This window comes from Pagrus major, chromosome 11, assembly GCF_040436345.1.
Source record: "Pagrus major chromosome 11, Pma_NU_1.0".
Classification (NCBI taxonomy): Eukaryota; Metazoa; Chordata; class Actinopteri; order Spariformes; family Sparidae; genus Pagrus; species Pagrus major.
This window is the reverse complement of record NC_133225.1, coordinates 1,497,798-1,520,081: the sequence shown is the minus strand read 5'-3', so window position 1 is coordinate 1,520,081 and position 22,284 is coordinate 1,497,798. Positions and strand designations below refer to the sequence as shown.

General features: G+C 42.7%; 1 protein-coding gene and 1 long non-coding RNA gene across 4 annotated transcripts; one reads left to right on the top strand and one right to left on the bottom strand.

The window, feature by feature from the left end:
• Positions 1 to 1,343: 1,343 nt before the first annotated feature.
• On the top strand, positions 1,344 to 21,843 carry LOC141004857 (nardilysin-like). Of its 3 annotated transcripts, none has more exons than XM_073476540.1 (31): positions 1,344 to 1,479; positions 2,953 to 3,180; positions 4,125 to 4,395; positions 4,730 to 4,811; positions 5,412 to 5,565; positions 7,183 to 7,256; positions 7,495 to 7,590; positions 7,781 to 7,903; positions 8,305 to 8,362; positions 8,839 to 8,912; positions 9,204 to 9,273; positions 10,786 to 10,863; positions 11,023 to 11,143; positions 11,251 to 11,309; positions 11,664 to 11,718; positions 12,421 to 12,525; positions 12,898 to 13,021; positions 13,524 to 13,610; positions 13,734 to 13,853; positions 14,706 to 14,757; positions 14,845 to 14,995; positions 15,161 to 15,288; positions 15,616 to 15,778; positions 16,222 to 16,253; positions 16,353 to 16,491; positions 17,234 to 17,281; positions 17,367 to 17,419; positions 17,597 to 17,680; positions 17,763 to 17,970; positions 18,293 to 18,379; positions 18,742 to 21,843. In XM_073476540.1, the coding sequence occupies exons 2-31, from the start codon at positions 2,981 to 2,983 to the stop codon at positions 18,961 to 18,963; spliced, it is 3,318 nt and encodes a 1,105-aa protein (XP_073332641.1). In that variant the 5' UTR covers positions 1,344 to 1,479; positions 2,953 to 2,980; the 3' UTR covers positions 18,964 to 21,843. The 3 variants fall into 3 exon arrangements, with proteins under 3 accessions (XP_073332641.1, XP_073332642.1, XP_073332643.1); XM_073476541.1 differs by having other exon boundaries at positions 1,469 to 1,530; XM_073476542.1 differs by lacking the exon at positions 1,344 to 1,479 and adding an exon at positions 2,224 to 2,259.
• On the bottom strand, positions 14,908 to 15,722 carry LOC141004859 (uncharacterized). The gene is made up of 3 exons (XR_012179836.1): positions 15,585 to 15,722; positions 15,112 to 15,238; positions 14,908 to 14,989 (listed from the first exon to the last, which is right to left on the bottom strand). It is a non-coding gene; the product is annotated as an uncharacterized lncRNA (long non-coding RNA).
• Positions 21,844 to 22,284: the final 441 nt, after the last annotated feature.

The following is a 22,284-nucleotide window of genomic DNA, read 5'->3' as shown; positions in this document are numbered from 1 at the left end:
TAGTTGGGGCAGGAGAGAGGAGCTGAAGCTGATGTTATCAGAGCCTGAAGCATCAGTCTGACTGAGGAGAGGTCGATATATCAGTGTAAACATGTCAGCTGCCCCCGAACAGTCTGTCGTATCTTCTCCACTATAATAAAGTACAATACATCTCTAATCCATTGTGCAATTGTTGGAGGATTGCAAATTTTCCATCGAACTAAAACTTGTCGTCTGACCACCAGCGTGGCAAAAGACAAGAGACTATTTACTTATTTTTAAAATAAAATGTTGTGTGACTACAGCACAAAGGTCTGATGGTTGTTTCATCAACACCGTTGGAAAACACATCAAGTATTTGTTGCCAAATATTAAATATCTCAGGTTCTGCTTGCAACGGTCACACACGAGTACAGTTGCACTTTCTAATCAGTCTCCTCTTTCTGCTGCTGCTGTAATCCAGATAAGAGGAACTCTGAATAGATGAAGATGTTTTAAGACCAGTTTGAGGTGAATGAATCGGTGGGAAAGTGATGACAAATTGTTTCGCCTGTACACACATACAGTGACATGAAGAGGGGAAAGTGCACAGTTAGCTTTTTGCCCTTTGACCTCTCAGGATCTATCATCTGAGTTGTATCAACCCATAGAAACTCTTAAATCACTTTTACTCAGGCAGATAATAAAAAACTACCTCTCTAGGGAATAATAAAAATGAAATATACTTCTTTTCCCTGATGAAATGGAAGAGGAAAAACTGAAGGTGTGTAAAAGAGGCTCGGTGACTTTGATGCTCACAATTTCCCTCAAATAGAAACAACGAGAACAGAAAAGAAATCTCAACAGAGCAGACAACTGAGTCAGGACCAGAATCAGCCTGACCTGAGTGACCCGAGCTGCTTTCACTTATCAGTTAGGAGCCAGTCTCCTCACCTGCAACAGGTGATCTGAATCCACTGCAATCAGTCCAGAGGGAGTTTAAAATGAGTCAGAATAAAAAAATAGCAAGTACTTCACAATGGGACGGCTACATACATACATTTTGTAACGTTGTTAGACATCTAAGGACTGAAAAACTTTTATTTAATCTGCATGTCTGAATTTTGATTTACTGTGTTAGAGTTAAAGCCGAGGCAGCAAAAGACTGTTTTCAAACATTATTTGTTTTTCTTTTTGGACTAAAACCATATTTCAGTCTTGTTTTTGCAAACTTGAATGATTTAATTCAGTTATTCGGTTCTTTTGTCATTAAAAACTGTTTGTTTTTACTGATTTCTGTCTTAATTACTATTTTATTCACTGTTTGTCAATCAAACTTCACCTCTGTCGTCACAGACATGTCGACCAATCAGACGGCTCGTGTGTGTGTGATTGATGTGCGCTCAGCCAATCGCAGGCTTTGTTTTGGCTAGCTGCTATCGGAGCCAGGCTAGGCGGCTGCACTGAAACCGAAACTCCGAACTTGATCAACAGTAAGCTAATAAGCCCGCTGTAACAAAGGTGAGCATCTCCTCGTGCCCCGGTGCAACAAACTGCTGCGTCACGTCTCAGGTATCAGGTGTAGCCTGCTAGCTAACGCGCAACACGCAGCAGTCGGGATGTAGCCGCTGATGCTAAACTAGCGGCGCTGTGCTTTTCTTACCAACAGGATTACTGAAGCTAATGTGCAGCTAACTGAGCCGGTCTGAGGCTAAAGGGACTCATTTACCAGCCGGTCTAATTCACGCTGATTGCTGTGATGTTATTTAAACGAGCTCCAGCAGCTCGCTCGCTCGCTTCCCGCTGTATTAACACAGCTAACGTGTGTTAAACCGGCCCCCGTTTAAATCACTGAATATTAACCAGGGCTTCTGTTCACCGGCGGCGGGTCGCGTTAACCTGCATTACGTTCCATTAGTTCTCTCGCGCGATGATGCTGCGCCACCAAACTCCAGCGAGAAAATCACTTATTTTAAATTGTCCTCTCTTATGATACATAATAAAATCCGACTTTAATAGTGTCGATAACAGTAGATGACATGCTATAATGCGGCATATATTTGATGCAGCAGTTATTATCACAGCGTGTGTCACGTAAGAATAACAGTCTCTTCCTATTAGTACACATTAATTGATTGTCAAAAATATGTGGACACCCAACAAATGTGACTGTCATACCGGAACTGTGCTGCTGTAACAGCTTCCTCTTTCTGAAGGCCTCCAGAAGGTGTTGGAGTCCAGCTGAGGAGGTCTGTGCAGCTCCCAGCTCATTTTAATTACTGATGAGAGGAAAGATCTGCAGTAATTAAACTGCACTCACACTCGCTTATAGACAGTGAAAGAGCCACTGCAGACTTTAGTCATCGCTGAAGCTCATAATGTTTGAGTTGTGCACCGGTCTGTTCCTCTTCCTCCTGCACAGACAGCATTTCCTCATTGAGCCGCAGAAGTTAGATGTTAGTGAGTCGACAGATTAATTTTGATCAGTTTTCTAATGAACTGATTAATCTTCAAGCTCTTTCCCCACCAAAACTCAATTTACTAATAATCTGAAAATATTTAATCAATTATGAGATAGTCACCCGTTATATTTGTGTTGATTGACTTGTGGATTACTGACCAATCATTTCAGCTTCAGTGAGGTCTGACACTGATGATGACTGATGAGGTCTGACTCAGTCTGTGTCAGGTCATCACAGATTTTCTGGGGTTCAGGTCAAGTTCTTCCACATCAAACTGTTTCTTGGTGGAGCTGCTTTGTGCAGAGGAAAACTGTCATGTTAACACAGGAAAGAGACAAACACTAACTTTTGATACAAAGCTGCAGGAGCACAGGTGTGTGGGAGTGTCCACATACATTTGGCCATAGTGTCGCATATGTTATTAAAATGGCTGCGTGGTCATTGTTGGATAAAATTGAGGTTAAATTGGGAAATGACAGCATCACATTCAGTGTTTGTTCATGTCCGTGAGCATCATCTCCTCCGTCTGCAGCCCCGTCTCTCCAGAGGACCCTGTTGAAATGCCTCAGACCAACAAGTCAGCGAGCGGCGCCAGTGTGCCGGGACAGGTGTCTGCCCCAGACCAGGGCGAGCCGCCGCCGCCACAGGATGTCAGGACCCAGGTGGCTGCTGGGGACGGAGATGGAGCTGGAGGAGTCGCTGCAGAAGACCAGGGAGACCCTGAGATCATCAAATCACCCAGTGACCCGAAGAAATACAGGTGAGACAGAGAGAGCTGTGGTTTAAATGTCAGACAGGATTTTTCTTTACGTCAGAAGAGAAACAAGGCGTCACAAACAGCTGGTTTTCTTTTTGCTGATCATTATTTAAACATGAGTACAAATATTCAACATAATGCTCATGATCAGCTGTTTTTTAATGAGCTTCTTGTGACTCTCGGTGGTGTTAACGTGCAGAAGTGGTGAGATGTGTCCTCAAATGCGGCGAAGGAGACGTCTGCTAACGTAGGATTTGAATTATCGGTCTGGCCGATATTTAGCATTTCTGATTATCTGTGAATTTTCTGTCTGATTGCTGATTAAACAAACTAATTTAAAATGTGTTATTTTTGCTCTGATGCAGCATCTTCTCTCACAGCGTCCCGCACACAACAGTCTGATCAGTTACATGTCACAACTTATCACCTTTAAACTTTTAATAAACTGAATCTGCAAATTAACTGGAAACTCAATTTATCAAATAAATGTAGTGTAGAGGAAGGAAATACTCAAGTAAAGTACCTGAAAACTGCAGTTAAGATCAGTACAGTTGAGTAAATATTTATCAAGATGATCCGTCTCCTTGATTTCTAATAATCTGCATCAGTCGTGAGTCATGAGGAAGGAAATGATTCAGTGTGTCCGATACTACAGAGTCTCACTTCAATGCAGCGCCTTGAAAAATACAGTTATTGATGATAATCCAGCAACTGTTAATGGAGGATATTTGACAAAATATAAACAAACACAGGCCTGGAGGTGAAGTTTGTCACTGAGCAACATCGAACTGTCTCTGGTGTCCCATCAGTGCAAAATGACTTTAATGTTGTATAATGTAACTGAACTGCAGGTGTAGAATAAAAGCAGCCTCTGTCTCCAGAGCTGCTCACTCCTCTGAGCTCGGTGTCGGAGCATCGACGCTGATCCTCTCTCGCTCTCTCTGCAGATACATCGAGCTGAGTAACGGCCTCCGAGCGCTCCTCATCTCCGACTTCAGCGGGGCCGACGGGAAGGGAGGTGGCGAAAACGGAGAGGACAAGGGGGAGGCAGAGGATGGAGAGGAGGAGGAAGAGGAGGAGGGTGAGGAAGAAGGGGATTCAGGCGAGGGGTCGGAGGAGGACGAGGAGGAAGACGAAGAGGAGGAGCAGGACAGCGACTTCGACGAGCTGGACGAGGAGAGCGCAGGGAAGAAGAAGAGGGGAAGCTCTGAGAAGCAGGTGGGTCGAAGATTCAACATTTACTGTCAGAAATGACAAAGAAAAGCAACAAGTCGTCACATTTAACGAGCTGGAATCAAGAAATATTTGACATTTTTGCTTAAAGAAACATTCAGTGATTATTAAAATAGATTGCAGCTCATTTTCTCTGGATCAACTAATCAGTCAGTGGAGTCGTAGTTGCAGCTCCACTGGACACAGACCCTTCAACACACACACACACACACACACACACACACACACACACACACACACACACACACACACACACACACAAATCCAGGTTAATCCTCTGAGGTCTTAAAGTGTGTGTTTGTGTGTTTGTGTGTTTCAGGCGGCAGCGGCTCTGTGCATCAGCGTCGGGAGCTTCAGTGACCCCGACGACCTGCCCGGCCTGGCCCACTTCCTGGAGCACAGTGAGTCCAACAGAACCAAAGCAGCTTCACATGATTCTTATTATCGCAGCTGTCTGACTCTGCCCTCATCATCCTCTCTGCTCATTAACACGTCGGACAGACGTCACACAGCGATAGAGGAGACTAGTGGCAGCACGTGAGTGAAGTGTAGCAGGATACGACTCATTCTTCACACTCAACAAAGTAAATACTGGACCCAGTTTTCACGAGCCACCTGTGACACAACGCACCATCAAGTGCAAACATTTAATATGTGCTGTATGTTGTGTTGTGTTGTTCTGATGTGGACGTGCAGTTTCACTCAGGCGTCGCCTTTGTTGTAGAGCGTCTTTGCTCAGAGATCAACAGCAGCTGATTGTGATTTTGATGTGAATCAGTCTGAGTCACTGAATCAGTTGATTCCCCTCTTGTATTTGAGTTGGAAGGGTTTGTAACAGCTGATACTCAGAGATCATAAGAGAGTACAGACAGATAAAATGTTGAAAAGACCTTTTTCTCCTGCAGCCTTGATGAAGATGAACACAGTCTGGTCTCCGTCGTGTGTTTCTGGCTGTTAATCGCCTCCTGAATTCGTTTTCTTTCCTCCTCTCTGATGCTCAGTGGTGTTTATGGGCAGTGAGAAATACCCAGCGGAGAACGGCTTCGACGCCTTCCTGAAGAAGCACGGCGGCAGCGACAACGCCTCCACCGACTGTGAGAGGACCATCTTCCAGTTCGACGTGCAGAGGAAGTATTTCAGAGAGGCGCTCGACAGGTGAGGCCGACTCCTAAACCTCCAGTCACTTCACCAGGGACACACTGAGACACGTTTCTTTGTTTTTCTGCTGGTTGATTTTAAATTTTTAAGAAGTTTTTACCACAAAGAGGAAAACTGAATGTTCCCGAGACTTTGGCTGAGCTCTGGTAGGTCCAGCGTGTGACTGACAGTGAGCCGCAGGTCGGCACGCGGGAGTTTCCTGTTTGAACATGAGTGTTTGGGCGTCCCCCCGTTCTGAAGGCCGGCGTCCTGCCTGCGTGTTGATGGCAGCTTGTTGTCGGCCATCTGTCTCTCTGATGGGAGGTCAACCGGTTCATTAAAGATCAGCACGAGCACTCAGCCGCCCTCCAACAGGCCGACTGATGTCCTCGCTGCAGCCACGTCGGTACCGTTGCTGTTTTTAGAGCAGCAGTTGGTGGATTGGAAACACGACGAACGCGACGGACGAGGAGACGCCTGCAGGTTGAATTTCTCAGGTTCAGGTGGTGACATCTGAATAAAGCAGCTGCCAAAATGTTCCCTCTGCAGGAGGAGATGAAGTAAAGTGGTTGTTGCACAATTACTTGCTTCATTTGTTTTTTAAAGACACAGTATGTGATTTCTGCCACCAGGGGTCTCTCAGTCACAACAAAACAAAACAAGTAACTAGCGTGAGATCGTGGGAGTTACTGTCTTCATTCATTGTCTTCAGATCTGATGTGACTCAGAAAAGCAGAAACTTCACAGACGAGGTCATTTTTTAGTTTGATTTTGAGTTTAACTCTCTGCTGGAAGTTAAAGCGACGGGCGACTAAATGAAACCAACGTTACCTCGAGTACGATTACAGATTTCTCTGGGTTTCAACTTGAGCTGCACAATTTATCAAAATATTACTGAAATCAAATATGGCAGAGCACAATATCCAAATCAAAAGAACGTCTTTATAATGAAGTTGTGTCGAGATGCAGAGACGTAAGAAAACACGTATGTTTGGTACAAAAGTCACAGCATCAGGTTTTAATGGTTTTTACAGTTGTGAAGCAAAAATGACCTCGAACCAGGAGTCACATGACAATCAAAATGATCACAATATGATTTTTCTATGATATCATGCAGTCATAGTTTAGTACACAACTCAACAAAATACACAACAATGTTTTTAGACATTTTAATGCAGAAATGTTGCAGATTAACATATTAAATCTTTAATCAAGTTCACGTGTTCCCTGAACCCAATTTAACGTCTTTAATAGTCTTTTTTTGTTCGATCAACAATTAAAAACAAAGATCTTCAGTTTCATCATCATCACAGAAGCTGAAACCAAAAACAGTGACACAAACAGATGAATATTAAAATGATTTGTTTGTTAATTGATGAATCAATGAATCAGTTATTCAACATGTTATTTCCACTTCTTCACTTTACTGTTTATATTCTGTTTGTTTCTTGTCGTCTGGTGGTTTGAACCTCACAGCTGTCCCTGATTTTATTAACACCAGTGAGCTGCTGACACTTGACTGCACACACACACACACACACACACACTCACACACTCACACAGAGACACACACACACACACACACACACACACACACACACACACACAGAGTTAATCTGTGTGTGTTTGTTTCAGGTGGGCTCAGTTCTTCATCTGTCCTCTGATGATAGAAGATGCCATCGACAGGGAGGTGGAGGCTGTGGACAGCGGTGAGTCAACACTGACACACTTCATGTTTTCACTCATTTCTGTCTGTATTGGACATTTTTAACTTCCCCATATCAGCATCGGCCACAGAAACCGGTCAGGTTGATGAATGGACGACTGAAAGCATTTGAATGTGTTTTGAACTTTATGAATGAAAAGAAATTTTGAGTACAGTCCTGGTTTGTGTTGTTTGTCTGAGTTTCTTCCTCCTTCACGGCTCTTCTCTGTTTCCCTGTTCAGAGTACCAGCTAGCGAGGCCGTCTGACTCGCATCGTAAGGAGATGCTGTTCGGGAGTCTGGCTAAGCCCGGACACCCCATGAGCAAATTCTGCTGGGGTAAGAACACACAAACACTTACAGACCACAGCAGGAGAAACGTTTTAATTTCTCCTCTGATGATCATTTTCCCAGTAATAAATCTGTCCTGTAGTTTCTTCTAAACGGCCTCTCAGAGGTTTTGAAGTCCTTCCTCTCGGATGTCTTCAGGTTTGACGTGTCCTCACTGTTGAACATGTGCTCCTGTCAGGTAACGCTCAGACATTAAAGCACGAGCCCAGAGAGAAGCAGATCAACACCTACCAGCGGCTCCGACACTTCTGGAGGAGATATTACTCGGCTCACTACATGACGCTCGCCGTTCAGTCCAAAGGTACGGACACAAACTCACAGCGGTCCTGTGAGGCTGTGCTGCTCGTTACACACCAGCATGTAAAGCTGGGTGGATAAAACATGGAGGAACAATTAAATCCATCTTAAGACTGTGGTGACACATTTCCTGAGGAGGTGTGACGTTCAGTGTTTGATGACTTTAAGCTCTGACTCTTCATGATGTTTTAATGCACAAAACATTATGAATACTAACGAGCTGATGTCGGCATCCTGCGTGGCTAAAAACCAGTGTTTGACCCTCTGGAGGTCAGAAACAAACATGACATCCCCTAATCCTAACCCAAACCCTGACATCCAGCTGTTTTGTCTCCAAGCTGCAGCTAACGTTAGCATGCTATGCTGCCAGTGTGAAGCTGACTGAGATGTGATTTTGTTGTTCAGAGACTCTGGACACTCTGGAGCAGTGGGTGAGAGAGATCTTCATCAAAGTTCCCAACAAGTAAGACTTCGTCAACTCAAATCACTGAGTGTCTGATCCTCGTTTTTTAATGACTCACCTCAACCACGTCGTCTCATTGACACTTATCTGTGTATTTGAGCGTATGAGTGCTTAATATAACAGAATATTTTGTTTTTCTGGTGATTCATTTTTAATTTTTCCACTTTTTCTTTCCACCTTTGAATTTGGGGGCCAAAAAGTTATTTTTGTTTTGTCAGGATCATTTTCTTTAATAAACCACAGAGTGACTTCATGTCTTAATTTCTCTGTGCAGTCAAAAAAAATCATGTCAATTAATTTTTATTTATTTATTTTTACTTTTTTTTCTTTGACCTGTTTTCACAGATGATTTTATTTTTATTTTTTTAAAGTGAAAACATTTTAAATGGATCACAAGGTTATTTGCTTCTCTTCTGCCCCTCAGGACGTCTGTATTAATCAGATAAATAACCAAAACCTTGTTGAATATATTCCAGCGGTGAACCTCAGGCAGACTTCTCTCACCTGCAGCAGCCGTTCGACACACCGGCCTTCAACAAACTCTACAGAGGTCAGATACTGTTTGTTACTCTGATGATTATTTTAGTAGAAGTGATGAACTGTATGTTATGTACATGTGGTCATAGATCTCTAGAGTCCTCTCACCGTGTGATGTAGTTTAATATTGAATATGAGGAAACTGCCACGTTGGTTAAAATCTGTTTCTGGCACATTAATGCACATGAAACACATTCATGCAGATTTGAGGAGGACAGGTTCTTGCAGTTCTCTCTCACCGTCCTCTGATCTCGTTTCAGCTCGTCATACTGAACATGCTCATATATTCATGTGTTTGTTGCAGTTGTTCCTGTGAGGAAGGTTCACGCTCTGACCATCAGCTGGGCCGTACCACCGCAGGGGAAACACTACAGGTGAGTCCGGCACAGCTTTGACAACATGTACAGGTGCAAGTGCTGGTTAAATCTTCTCCTCCCTCCATGATGATGAAAGTCAGGCTCAGCCATCGTCTCCTCCTGATGATATAAAGTCAGGCTCAGCCATCATCTCCTCCTGATGATATAAAGTCAGGCTCAGCCATCATCTCCTCCTGATGATATAAAGTCAGGCTCAGCCATCATCTCCTCCTGATGATATAAAGTCAGGCTCAGCCATCATCTCCTCCTGATGATATAAAGTCAGGCTCAGCCATCATCTCCTCCTGATGATATAAAGTCAGGCTCAGCCATCATCTCCTCCTGATGATATAAAGTCAGGCTCAGCCATCATCTCCTCCTGATGATATAAAGTCAGGCTCAGTCATCATCTCCTCCTGATGATATAAAGTCAGGCTCAGTCATCGTCTCCTCCTGATGATATAAAGTCAGGCTCAGTCATCATCTCCTCCTGATGATATAAAGTCAGGCTCAGCCATCATCTCCTCCTGATGATATAAAGTCAGGCTCAGCCATCGTCTCCTCCTGATGATATAAAGTCAGGCTCAGTCATCATCTCCTCCTGATGATATAAAGTCAGGCTCAGCCATCATCTCCTCCTGATGATATAAAGTCAGGCTCAGTCATCATCTCCTCCTGATGATATAAAGTCAGGCTCAGCCATCATCTCCTCCTGATGATATAAAGTCAGGTGAAGTCTCGTAGTCCACAGAACATTTCTGGAGCTTCACAGTAAAACAGAGTTGCAGCGTTCTGCTGAACACCTGAAGCAGCTGGAGATGATTTAAACATCAGATGTCTCCATGCAGCTCGTCTGCTGTGATCACAGTCTGCAGGAGAGAAGAGATCACAAACTGATCTCAGGAGACGTTATTTACACCCTCGATGTTCGGTCGAGCTCGTGCACGCTAACACTTTGAGCTCAGCAGCTACAGTGAAGACTTCAGCTTAATAGAGGGTGTAAATAACGTCTCCTCAGATCAGTTTGTGATCTCTTCTCTCCTGCAGACTGTGATCACAGCTGTATGGAGACATCGGATGTTTTTTCTTGTTTTGCTGTGAAGCTCCAGAAATGTTTTGTGGACGACAAACTTCACCTGACTTTCATCAGCATGGAGGGAGGAGATGAACTGTTCCTGTAAAAGAACCGAGCTCGATGACTGTCACACCGCAGCATTTACATTTCTTCCCGCTCTGTATTTTATCTGTGAATCTGATCCGCCTCTCACAGCTGTCCGTTACTTGTTGTCGTGTCATGAATAATTGGTGATGTTGTGTTCCTGCAGTGAACTTGGTTTTTACCTCACAGTTATTTATCTGATGCTTTTATCCAGAGTGACTCACAATAAGTGCGTTCAGCCATGTAGATATAACAATCCTGCCAGAACATCAGCTCCTCTGAGGGAGACTTTGGGAACAGCGTGTTGAGACAGACGGGTCTCGGTCCAGCTGATGTGCTGAGTCTGTGTGTGTGTTTGTGTTGTTTGTCAGAGTGAAGCCTCTTCACTACATCTCCTGGCTGATCGGACACGAAGGAACCGGCAGCATCTTGTCGCTGCTCAGGAAGAAGTGAGTCATCAAGAACTGAGATACACACTGAACGTAGATCCTGAAGGAGAGCAGAGGACTCCTGTTATACACTGTGTGTGTGTGTGTGTGTGTGTGTGTGTGTGTGTGTGTGTGTGTGTGTGTGTGTGTGTGTGTGTGTGTGTGTGTGTGTGTTCTCAGGTGCTGGGCTCTGGCTCTGTTTGGAGGAAACAGTGAGACGGGTTTCGATCAGAACACCACCTACTCCATCTTCTCCATCTCCATCACCCTGACTGACCAGGGCTACCAGAACTTCTACCAGGTCCACACACACTTTGATTAATTAATCACCGATCAATAAATAATAATGAAGAAGAAGAAACTTCTTCAGTGTCCCTGTAAACTCAAACATGATGTGTCTCTGTGCAGGTCGTCCATTTTGTCTTCCAGTACCTGAAGATGCTGCAGACACTGAGCCCCCAGCAGAGGTCAGACCACACACACACACACACACACACACACACACACACACACACACACACACACAGACAGATCAGTGTGTGTTGATGTATTTCTCGCTCTCTCGTTTCTAACATCACTCCGGTTTCTCTGATGTCCATAAATAGTTTGTTTATTGTTCCACACATTAACTCGGTGGGGACACCAACATAAAATTATTATTTTAAGAGGCTGATTAACTTAAAGTCTTGTAAACACACATACACACACACACACACACACACGTAAACACACAGTTATTTGTACATTTCTGTTTGAATCTGATCTTTCGTGTCTCGTTGTCGCTGCATGAAGTTTTATTTTATATATATAATGTTTTTCAGGATCTACGAGGAAATTCAGAAGATAGAAGCCAACGAGTTTCACTATCAGGAGCAGGTAGTGACACACACACACACACACACACACACACACACACACACACACACACACACACACACACACACACACAGCAGAAACCTCTAAATGAGTGTTTACAGCCAAATAACAACTCAGTTCAGTCTGAAATTAATCAGCTTCGTCTCTGTGATGATGCCAGTTTTCTGCTGAAATAACTTATTATTATTATTATTATTATTATTATTATTATTATTATTATTATTATTATTAATGCAGCTCTAACGAACACAAGACAGAAATAATAGTTTAAATCCCTCAGGATGCAAAAACCACAGAATGGATTTTCACCTGTCAGTCATCTCTAAGTGTGTGTGTGTGTGTGTGTGTGTGTGTGTGTGTGTGTGTGTATTTGGCCTCTAACGGCAACAAAGACGTGAAAACTGCTGTTTATTTTTATTAACTAAATAAAGTTAATGATCACGTGAATGTGTGATGTAATTACAAAATTAGGATACAAAAAAAGGTAAATGTTAAACCGGTAAAGTTACAGAAAAAAATATGTAATGAGATTACAGGTACATTCAGTAAAAAGTTTACTAACAGTGTTACAGTTTTCTGACTGTAATCTCTTTATTTTCACGTGTTTACTGAAGTGATCCAATAGTAACGTACAGTAATTATCGCTGATTTATAGAAACGTGATCAATAACATGTCGTCTCTGGTTTCATCTGGACTGACAGACGGATCCCATCGAGTTCGTGGAGAACATCTGTGAGAACATGCAGCTGTTTCCCAAAGAGGACTTCCTGACCGGAGACCAGCTCATGTTTGAGTACGACCCCGAGGTAACCGGGACCATGAGACCTGATCCAGGATCAGTCTGAGACCACGAGACCAGATCTGATCCAGGATCAGTCTGAGACCAGATCTGATCCAGGATCAGTCTGAGACCACGAGACCAGATCTGATCCAGGATCAGTCTGAGACCAGATCTGATCCAGGATCAGTCTGAGACCACGAGACGAGTCCCTGTTCACCACACAGCACACTTTGTGTTTTGATCAGTCTCCTGTAGAAATGTTCTGGATGTTGGTTCCTTCACTTCATCAGATAACATGAATTTAATCCACCACGTTCAGTCAAACTCTCATCGTGTGCAGTCGTATTGTAACACAGTGATGTGTCTGTTGTGTGTCTGTTGTTGTGTGTGTGTTCAGGTGATCAGCGCTGCTCTGTCCCTGCTGACCCCCGACAGAGCCAACCTGCTGCTGCTGTCACCAGAGAACGAAGGTCACTGTTCACTCAGAGAGAAATGGTTCGGGACCTGCTACAGCACGGAGGGTGAGACACACACACGCACACACACAATGACTGTTTATTATATAAACACAAGCTGCGCCTCAAAAGGCCTTTTACTGTAGGTCGTCAAGTCAAAAACACCTCGTTAAAGTTCCTTTATCTCAGGTGATGTTCAGAGAAAGTTGATCTTTAAGCAGCTTTGAGGTTCAAACATTTACATTTCCTGCTTCCTGCACTGATGCAGCGGCAAAGTGTTTATTAGTGTTGTTGTACTGAAGACCGGTCATTTAATTTAAAGACCACAGCTGCAGAGATGATATCACTGTTTAATATTTGTTTAATAGATTTGTACTTTTTGATATTTTTATTGGAAGACAGAAAATCTGATGCCTGCACAAAAGTTGTATCGTGTTAGGTGGATGGTAAAACATGGAAACAGAGATGAAGTTGATTTCAGCTCCTTCCTGTTTGTGTTTGTTCACTCAAGTTAAAAATGGAGGTCACACTTGTATTAAACCTGGGTGTGTTTGATTTGTGTCACCAGACCTCTCAGAGGAGTGGGCTCAGCGCTGGGCAGGAGACTTCGAACTCAACCCTGATCTCCACCTTCCTGCTGAGAACAAATTCATCGGTCAGTACAAACACAAGTTGTGATCGATGATAAAATCTAACTACACCAACAACTGTAAACATGACTCCAACAGTCAGCTGTTTGTCAGACTCGTGATCCGGGTTTTTCTTCTTCGTGCTGCAGCGACCGACTTCACCCTGAAAACGTCCGACTGTCCCGACTCCGAGTTTCCCGTCAGGATCGTGAACACGGATCGAGGATGTTTGTGGTACAAGAAGGACAACAAGTTCAAGATCCCCAAAGGTGAGTCGAGTTAGTCGATCACTTCAGCCTGAAGCACCAACATGAACGCCGTCATCATCAGTTTGTCTGCGATTCAGAGGCTGTGACCTCTTTTATACCCACATGACGACATTTAAAGATTTTTTAATGAGGTCATTGAACTTTTTTGTGGTCAAACCAAATGAGAAACAAATTATATTTACTGTTTGTCTAAAAACACGTTTACTAGTCACATGAATCAGGTCCTGCTGTTGTTACGGTTAAACAGCTCCATCTGGTGGACACTTTACACCATTGCTTCGTGGCCACACATGCTGTGATGTGAAGCAGTTGATGTGTCCCGTTAATGCTATAAACCTAAAGAAAAAACCACAAAATAAAGTTTCCAAAGATATAAAATCTGTCGGCTGAATTTGGGGAGAACGTGAATACGCAGACATCAAGAACAAGTCTGTAGTTAAATATTTAACTGAAACATCAAATAACTTAAATAAGAAACTGGAACAAGATTATTTATGTTCTCAACATTTTAATAAAATGCTGCATTCATTTAGATACTTTATTGATCTCAAGGGAAATTCAGACATCCAGTAATACGTAATAAAAGAGTCTGAAGAAAGACTTTAATAGTGAGAACAGATCATAAAGATAAAACACACACAGCAGTGAAGTGATCGTCTCGGCACCAGAACTACTAACAGTCGTGCTACAGCTAGCTAACATGTACGGGTGTATCACAGTGCAAGAATAAACTGATACTGTTGATGTCAATTAAATGCAAATTGAGATAAATATTAAGAAACAATAAATATTAATAACAAAAAGGCAATTATCAGACTTCTGGTGACACGATCATGTTGTTTTGTTTTCCAGCTTATATTCGCTTCAACCTGATCACCCCGATGATCCAGAAGAGTCCTGAGAAGTAAGAAACCATCGTCACACATGATGAACTGATGTTATTACAGCATCGGAGGACTCGTTGTGTCTCACCGTGTCCTTCCTCTTTCAGTCTGGTGCTGTTTGACATCTTCGTGAACATCTTGGCTCACAACCTGGCAGAACCGGCCTACGAGGCCGACGTGGCTCAGCTCGAGTACAAACTGGTGGCCGGAGAACACGGGCTGGTGATCCGACTGAAGGGCTTCAACCACAAACTGCCGGTCAGGAGACAGACAGACACTCATGTTCACACTGTCACAGTAACTCATGTTGTCAGATAAATGAGTAAAAAGTGTCAATAATTCAAAGTAGAACTACTTCAGTAAAGAACGACTACCTGAACATTGTACTTGAGTGATCGTCCTCCCTCCTGGTTGATGTTCCAGCTGCTGTTGAAGCTGATCGTGGATCATCTGGCAGAGTTCAGCGCCGAGCCGGGCGTCTTCACCATGTTCTCCGAGCAGCTGAAGAAGACCTACTTCAACATCCTCATCAAACCGGAGAGACTCGGCAAGTACGTGTCAAACACAGTACACACACACAGTAAACCCACACACAGCGACTACAACATCTTCTATAAAACCTATAAATATCAGGAGTCAGACATTTTGTTTGGAGTAATATCCTGCTGCATTTTGCTGCTGTAGCTGTTTCAGGTGGAGCGAATATAAAATAATGAAGATGTTCAGGTCTTTTCCTTCATTATAAATCAGTGCAGTTGAATCTTTGACTCTTGGATCAGTTAACTGACTCTACAACACAGTTTCTAGTTTAAATCTCATGTGAACAAACACAGAAGGGTCCACTGACTCTGTAAAGACTGATGTGTCTGTCTGTTCAGGGACGTTCGTCTGTTGATCCTGGAGCACTGTCGCTGGTCGGTCATTCAGAAGTATCAGGCCGTCATGAAGGGTCTGACCGTCGACGACCTCCTGACCTTCGTCTCCGGGCTGAAGGCGGAGCTGTACGCTGAGGGGCTGGTGCAGGGAAACTTCACCAGCACGGTGAGACACACCGAGACGCTGACGTCTGTGATGTAGAGAATAAACCAACAGAGACGACAGAGTTAACAGTCAGCTCCCCTAAAATACAGACAACATCTGGAGTTTAGTTTCTGTTAGTTTCACCATTTAAAGAGTGACGTCAGCCGGTCGTTTTAATATTCAGGGTTTGAACGGGTGCTGGAAAATCAATTTAAAGAAGAAAAAAAACATTTTGAATTATTTCAATACTTTAATCAATTATTGTGGTTTGACTAACAACCTTTTGGCTGAGATTGTACAGATCTGAGGGACATGAAGCATTTGGAGAAATGACCTCAGTGGAGACTCGGGGGAATCAGTTCAAAGGGTTGAATATAATTATTAGAACAGACACTCGGAGGTTTTGTACCGTTCATATTAAACATCTCCAGTTCATATCTCAAACACTTTGTTTCCTCCAACAGGAGTCGAAGGAGTTTCTGCAGTACTTCATCGAGTGAGTATCCGGCTTCATTTATTTATCACATGTGGTCCTCCAGCTCAGTCCAGCTGGTCCCAGTCCAGACTGGTTTATAAATGTGCTGTGTGTCTGCAGGAAGCTGCAGTTCCAGCCTCTGTCAGCAGAGGTCCCCGTGTTGTTCCGGGTGGTGGAGCTGCCTCAGAAGTTTCATCTGTGTAAAGTCAAATCTCTCAACAAAGGAGACGCCAACTCTGAGGTCACCGTCTACTACCAGGTAGGACAACAGTCACAGCATCAGATCACTGGAGAAGTTTACTCAAGTACAATTTAGAGCTGCTTTACTTGAGTATTTCTCCTTTACATTACTCCACTACAACTCTTTGATAACTTCAGTTACTAGTTATTTATTTTTCAGATTCTATACTGAATTTAAATTAATTTATTGGCAATCAGATAAAAAATAAAATACAAATTCTGATGAAAAATACTGAATCTCAGATCAGATAATCGTCCGAGCTTAATCCTTTAATATACAGTATCTACAAACTTATAATTATGTATTTAAGCTATATATTATTTACTTGTATTTTTTATCTAGTTCTATTTATATGGGTGACAAAGTAATATTTTAACACCAAACCTTTACTTTCACTGGAGTTTGACTGGGTACAACGCTGTAAACCTCGTACAGTGATGATGATGGGACATTTTAAATGACTTCTAGTAAACTCTGGAGAAAATGTTACAGGGAAAATTAATTTCGTTAAATCGTTGAAGTCATTTGTGTAAAAACATTTACTGGTTGTGGCTTTGCAGATGTTTCAGATTTGCTGCTTTTCATTTGAATTATTTGAATATATTTGTAATAATGTTGAAGTTTGGACTAAACAAACATTGTTAAGGTTCTGATTATTGGCATCAATAATCCCAATCTGATCACCACCAGCGTTTCCCTGCAGTAGAAAGTCGCATCTCTTCTGTTCTCTTGTTGACGCGTTTGGTTCTGTGTGTTGCAGTCGGGGCTGAAGAACCTCAGAGAACACGCTCTGATGGAGCTGATGGTGGTGAGTGGATGTCTCAACACGTTATAAACTGCAGCTGCAGTCTGATGAGTCTTGTGTGTGACGTTAATTTGACTCGTGTCCACAGATGCACATGGAGGAGCCCTGCTTCGACTTCCTCAGGACGAAGGAGACGCTGGGGTGAGTGTCAGTCAGAGGATACAGATCAGTCTGATCAATCACTAAACTCAGGATTAGGGTTTTTTTTTGTTTTTCTTTTAACACAGTTAATTTATGTGAAACTAAATTAGAGTTAATCTACCTTCAGAAAAACAAGGTGTGAACTGAACTGTGGGTTTATTATGGTGTTTCACCCAGGTACCAGGTGTACCCGACCTGCAGGAACACCTCAGGGGTGCTGGGGTTCTCTGTCACCGTGGAAACACAGGCCACTAAATTCAGGTGAGCTGACCTCTGCTGACCTCTCTGTGGAGCGCCAGAGTCCACTTCTTTGTTCAAACGCTCTTCTTCTTCGTCCTCGCAGCACGGAGTTCGTCGAGGCGAAGATCGAGGAGTTCCTGGTCAGCTTCGGCGAGCGTTTGTCGGGTCTGAGCGAGGAAGCCTTTAAGACCCAGGTGACGGCTCTCATCAAGCTGAAGGAGTGCGAGGACGCCCACCTGGGAGAGGAAGTGGACCGCAACTGGTTTGAGGTCGTCACACAGCAGTACGTCTTCAAGAGGCTCGACAAGGAGGTGAGACACACCTGTTTAACATCTGTATATCCCAGTATGAGTATTAGTCCACACGTACACAGGTATTGCAAGTGACTGCTGGCAGCACTCAGTAAAAAGGAACGAGCCTGTTGTTGTATTTAAGCCAGTTTGAGGGTTTTTTCCTGTAATAATTAACCAGTTAGTTACCTGGTAAAATTAACAGAAACTGACGCCCTACGTACTTAATAACAAGACCTGGAAAATCTCACATTTAAAACAGAACTTACAAACAGCTGGTGAGGCTGCAGGTCTGTGGTTCTGGTCCTGGTCCTGTTCTAACCTGTTGTGTTCTCTCCTGCAGATCGAGGCCCTGAAGCTCTTCAGTCAGGAGGAGCTGGTCTCCTGGTTCCTGGAGCACAGAAACGGCAGCAGGAAGCTCAGCGTTCATGTAAGTGACACACAGACTCTGAAGTTTGTGCTACAGTTTGTTTCAGGTTAAAGTAAAGCAGTTATTCTAACAAACATTAACACAGGCACCATCTGTTTTACCAAATGTGTCAGACAAGTTTAAACAGGAAGGGATTCAGATGTTTGTCACTACTGTCTGAATGATACAAGCAGTCTGAAAAGTCTAAATGCTCGTGAGGAAATTAAAAACTGTTTAATTATCAGGCTTAACCTGGTAAACTATCCTTTAACAGTGCTGCGCTCTAGTGACCATAAATATTTAGACAGCAGAGACAAAAGATGTTTTAAAATAAAAACGTTAGCACAACGACTGATCTTCAATATGTGTGTTTTCTGGCTCAGGTGGTCGGTTTCGGGGCGGAGGAGAACGACCCACCGGATCAGAGCGACGCCTGCAGCCCCGCCACCCCTGACAACCCTCCCTCCTCGGCCTACGGTGAAGTGAGCGAGCTGACCTTCCTGCCGGCCTCCTCGCCGTCGCTCCAGGACACCGCGCTCATCAGCGACATCAGAGCCTTCACCTCCTCCCTCAACCTCCACCCCTACCACAAAATCCTCAGCTAGCTCGCCCTCGCTGCAGACCGACAGGACGGAAACTCGTCTACGGGCGGCCTCGTTGTCGGGGATAACACAGTAACCATGGAAACGGCTAGCATTGATGTTTGACGGAAGAGGACGTTGTTAGGACGGACAGAAACTGAGGAACATTTTACTTGTTTAGTTATTTTTGTTTTATGCAAGTGGTTGTAATAATGCTGCATTCACGTCCTGTGGGAAAAGTGTAAATCTGGGCCTGTATTCAGACAACATCCTATAATCACGCTTACAAAACAGGTTTGCAAAGCGAGCATTTTGAGCGCTTTGCAAAAATTAAACAGAAAAATGCATAAAATAACCAAACACGAACCATTTTATGCAGCTATTAAAAAAGTAAGTGAGTAATCTGCTGGACTGTAGCAAAAACATGACGCTAACATTTAGCTGAGCTCAGAGCTGATGAGTGCTGCAGTCAGGTGGAAGTTAAAGTGTTAACAGTTTAAACTCAGAGGCCAGGTCATTGGATTTCACCCTCCAGTCATATCATTTTACACTTTCTATATTATCGCTGATTAACATGTTCTGTATAGTTTTTTTTACACGCAGCGTTGGTGTCGTAAAAGATTAGGACGGTTTCAGCTCCCGTTCACTTGTGAGCTCGTGCAGGTGGAGATGATTTACCTCGAATGTCACCCTGTGGTGGGAAATACAGGGGAACGATAGTGCCGCAGGAATGAGTCCTAAAACCTGAAAATAAATTAGCGTTTTTGCACTTCCTGTTCCCTTGTCTCAGTCAGTGGGTTTTTGGTTAGCTGTTTGAAACGAGATATTTGGTTAACACAAGCTTAAAAGATTTTCACGTTTTGTTCTACAACATAACATTTCTCAGCTCTTCCGCGTGTTAAAAACAGTTAGCTGTTGCTAAAAAGTGTCTAACTGAGACTACAGAGGTTGTCAGGGACATTAAACGTCCTCACAGCGAACACGGAGACTCGTCTACTCACTCATCTGTCTTTACAGGCCACTTTAGTAACAAACTCTTCTACCAGAATCTGATCAATCTACAAGTTGTAAAATTGAAGCGTGTATGCTGTAGTGTAGTAGGAAACGTAGTGGTGGTGAAGTCACACATTTGTTTATAGCCTAACATTTGTTTTTTACTTCTGGAGATGTAATATGCTTCAAATCACAAAGCGGTGTTCATCTGTGAAGATTATGTTGATGAACAAAACGTGGAAGTATCATAAACTAGTTTGATACAGATTGTTTTTTGCAATTATCCAAAATTGAAAAATCCCACAGAGGGAACCAGGGCCATGCTAACATCCGGGTCAGCCTACAAAGAAATGTCATCACTACCGCCCTTTATATGAACGTACAGTAGCTCCTTTACCAGTAATTCAAAACAAATTAGTCAACGACCAACAAAACAACCAACCACAAAACAACCAACCACAAAACACTATACAATTAACGATTTGCATGAACGGTCGAAGGCAGCGGCAGCCTGTGTATCCAGAGCAGCTCGTCAGCAGAGCAACAGCAGCTTCAGGTCAGGTCCTCATTTGTAAAACAGTTCTTAGATTTACACTTGAACTTAATCTTAAGATCATTTTCAACCGTGTGCTGACGTTTAAATTCATAAAAGATGATGAACATAAAAATTTTGCTCTCAGAATTCCATTTGTGACTTCGGCACCTGTGATCTATAAATCTCAAATCAACTTAAATTGACAACACCTGCCGTGTGATTTCCTCATATTATGCAGCACAAATAAAGATTTAATGAATAATGGACCAAAAGAAGAAAAATAAAACCTTTTTGGATGATAGTGATGGTAGAAGACTGAAGCCAAACACTCGTGTTATTCATTGGACTAACTAGTTGGTTGACAAAGAACTGCAGCTTGGGATGCGTTCAAGTACAGTATTGACTGTGCCGACTGTTACCTACACAGTAATCACTGTAGTTAGACGCGTAAAACTGAAGAAAATTGACTTCCTGTGAAGCTGAGAGCAAATTTGATATGTAGAAAGCAACGATTAAAACAAAACCAAATAATTTCTGTACTCAACTACATTTTCCCTTCTAGCTGTGAGGTAGCAAAGGCATTTCCTGCTGCTCTGCACAGGAAGTTAGAAAACTTCTGGCTGTCGTCATTATGAGATTTCCTCCTTAAAGTTCAACCACAGTAGGACTGATTAGCTGCTCTGAGACACTCGATGAATATGGACCCTGAGCTTCTTACTGATACAATATGATTTACACGGATAGAAAATAATGTACATCGTTTCCGTTGTGACAAAGTCTGGAAATATCAGAGGAAACAGTGTCAGGAATAATATGTCCGTTGTTACTGTGAAAATGCTGAACAGAAGCAATGAAAGTACAGAAAACTACAATCATGGCGTCTTGATGGATTTAAATTAGTTGGATTGTGTCCTTGTTCCTTTTAGCTGTGAAATGATGCGTCTGATTATTCCCAGGTGAAGTGAATGCAGCACGATGACTCAGGGCTCTGGTTTAAAATACAGTCCGTTACGAACGACAACAAGAAGGGCAGAACTATCATTTTAACGTCACTTCAGCCAGTATCACTGAAAAATCAACTGCTATGTTTTTATTTATTACATATACATGTTCACACTGTAATAATGGAGGATGTATATGAAGCATTAATGTATGGACTAACAGTATATCTGGTGGCCAGTGACACGACTGTGACCTGTTTTAACTCAGAATGTACTGCAGTAGGCTGGACGCTCAGAGTGCCACCGAAATAATCTGAATTCACTATTTGTATTTAAAAGACAATTAAAAACACCTTAATTAAATGTTTCAGTTAGGAGTTCAGTTTTGTTTGATTATTCTGTCTTTAAATGATGATAATAAAATAATAAAGAGTTGTCATGTGTTTTTTAAAATGCCTCAAATAGTCAGTTTATTAGAGATTAGTGTGGAGGTATTTCTCCAAAGTCATGATGGTGATATCTGATCTACATGAAGATATCATCTTCCAAGCATTTAATGTTTCATTTCACATGTCATATATATGGAAATATAAAGGCTGTGAGCTGCCAACAAGAAGCTTCCAGGACATTGTAATGCGAGCAGCTCATACATTAATGTAAAGAAGACATTGTGCCGTCTACCATCTCAACAATCAGAAACTTTTTAAAGGGAACTGAAATAAATGCTTTTAAGACCCACACACAACCTGATTTTTTAATTTACAGTAACTTTTGAAGGTCTGATTCTAAAATGAGTGTAAAATTAAGTATGTCAGCCTGAACAGAATCTACAAGCTAGTTTCACAGTTGCATATTTCACTAGACTGCTCCATCTTT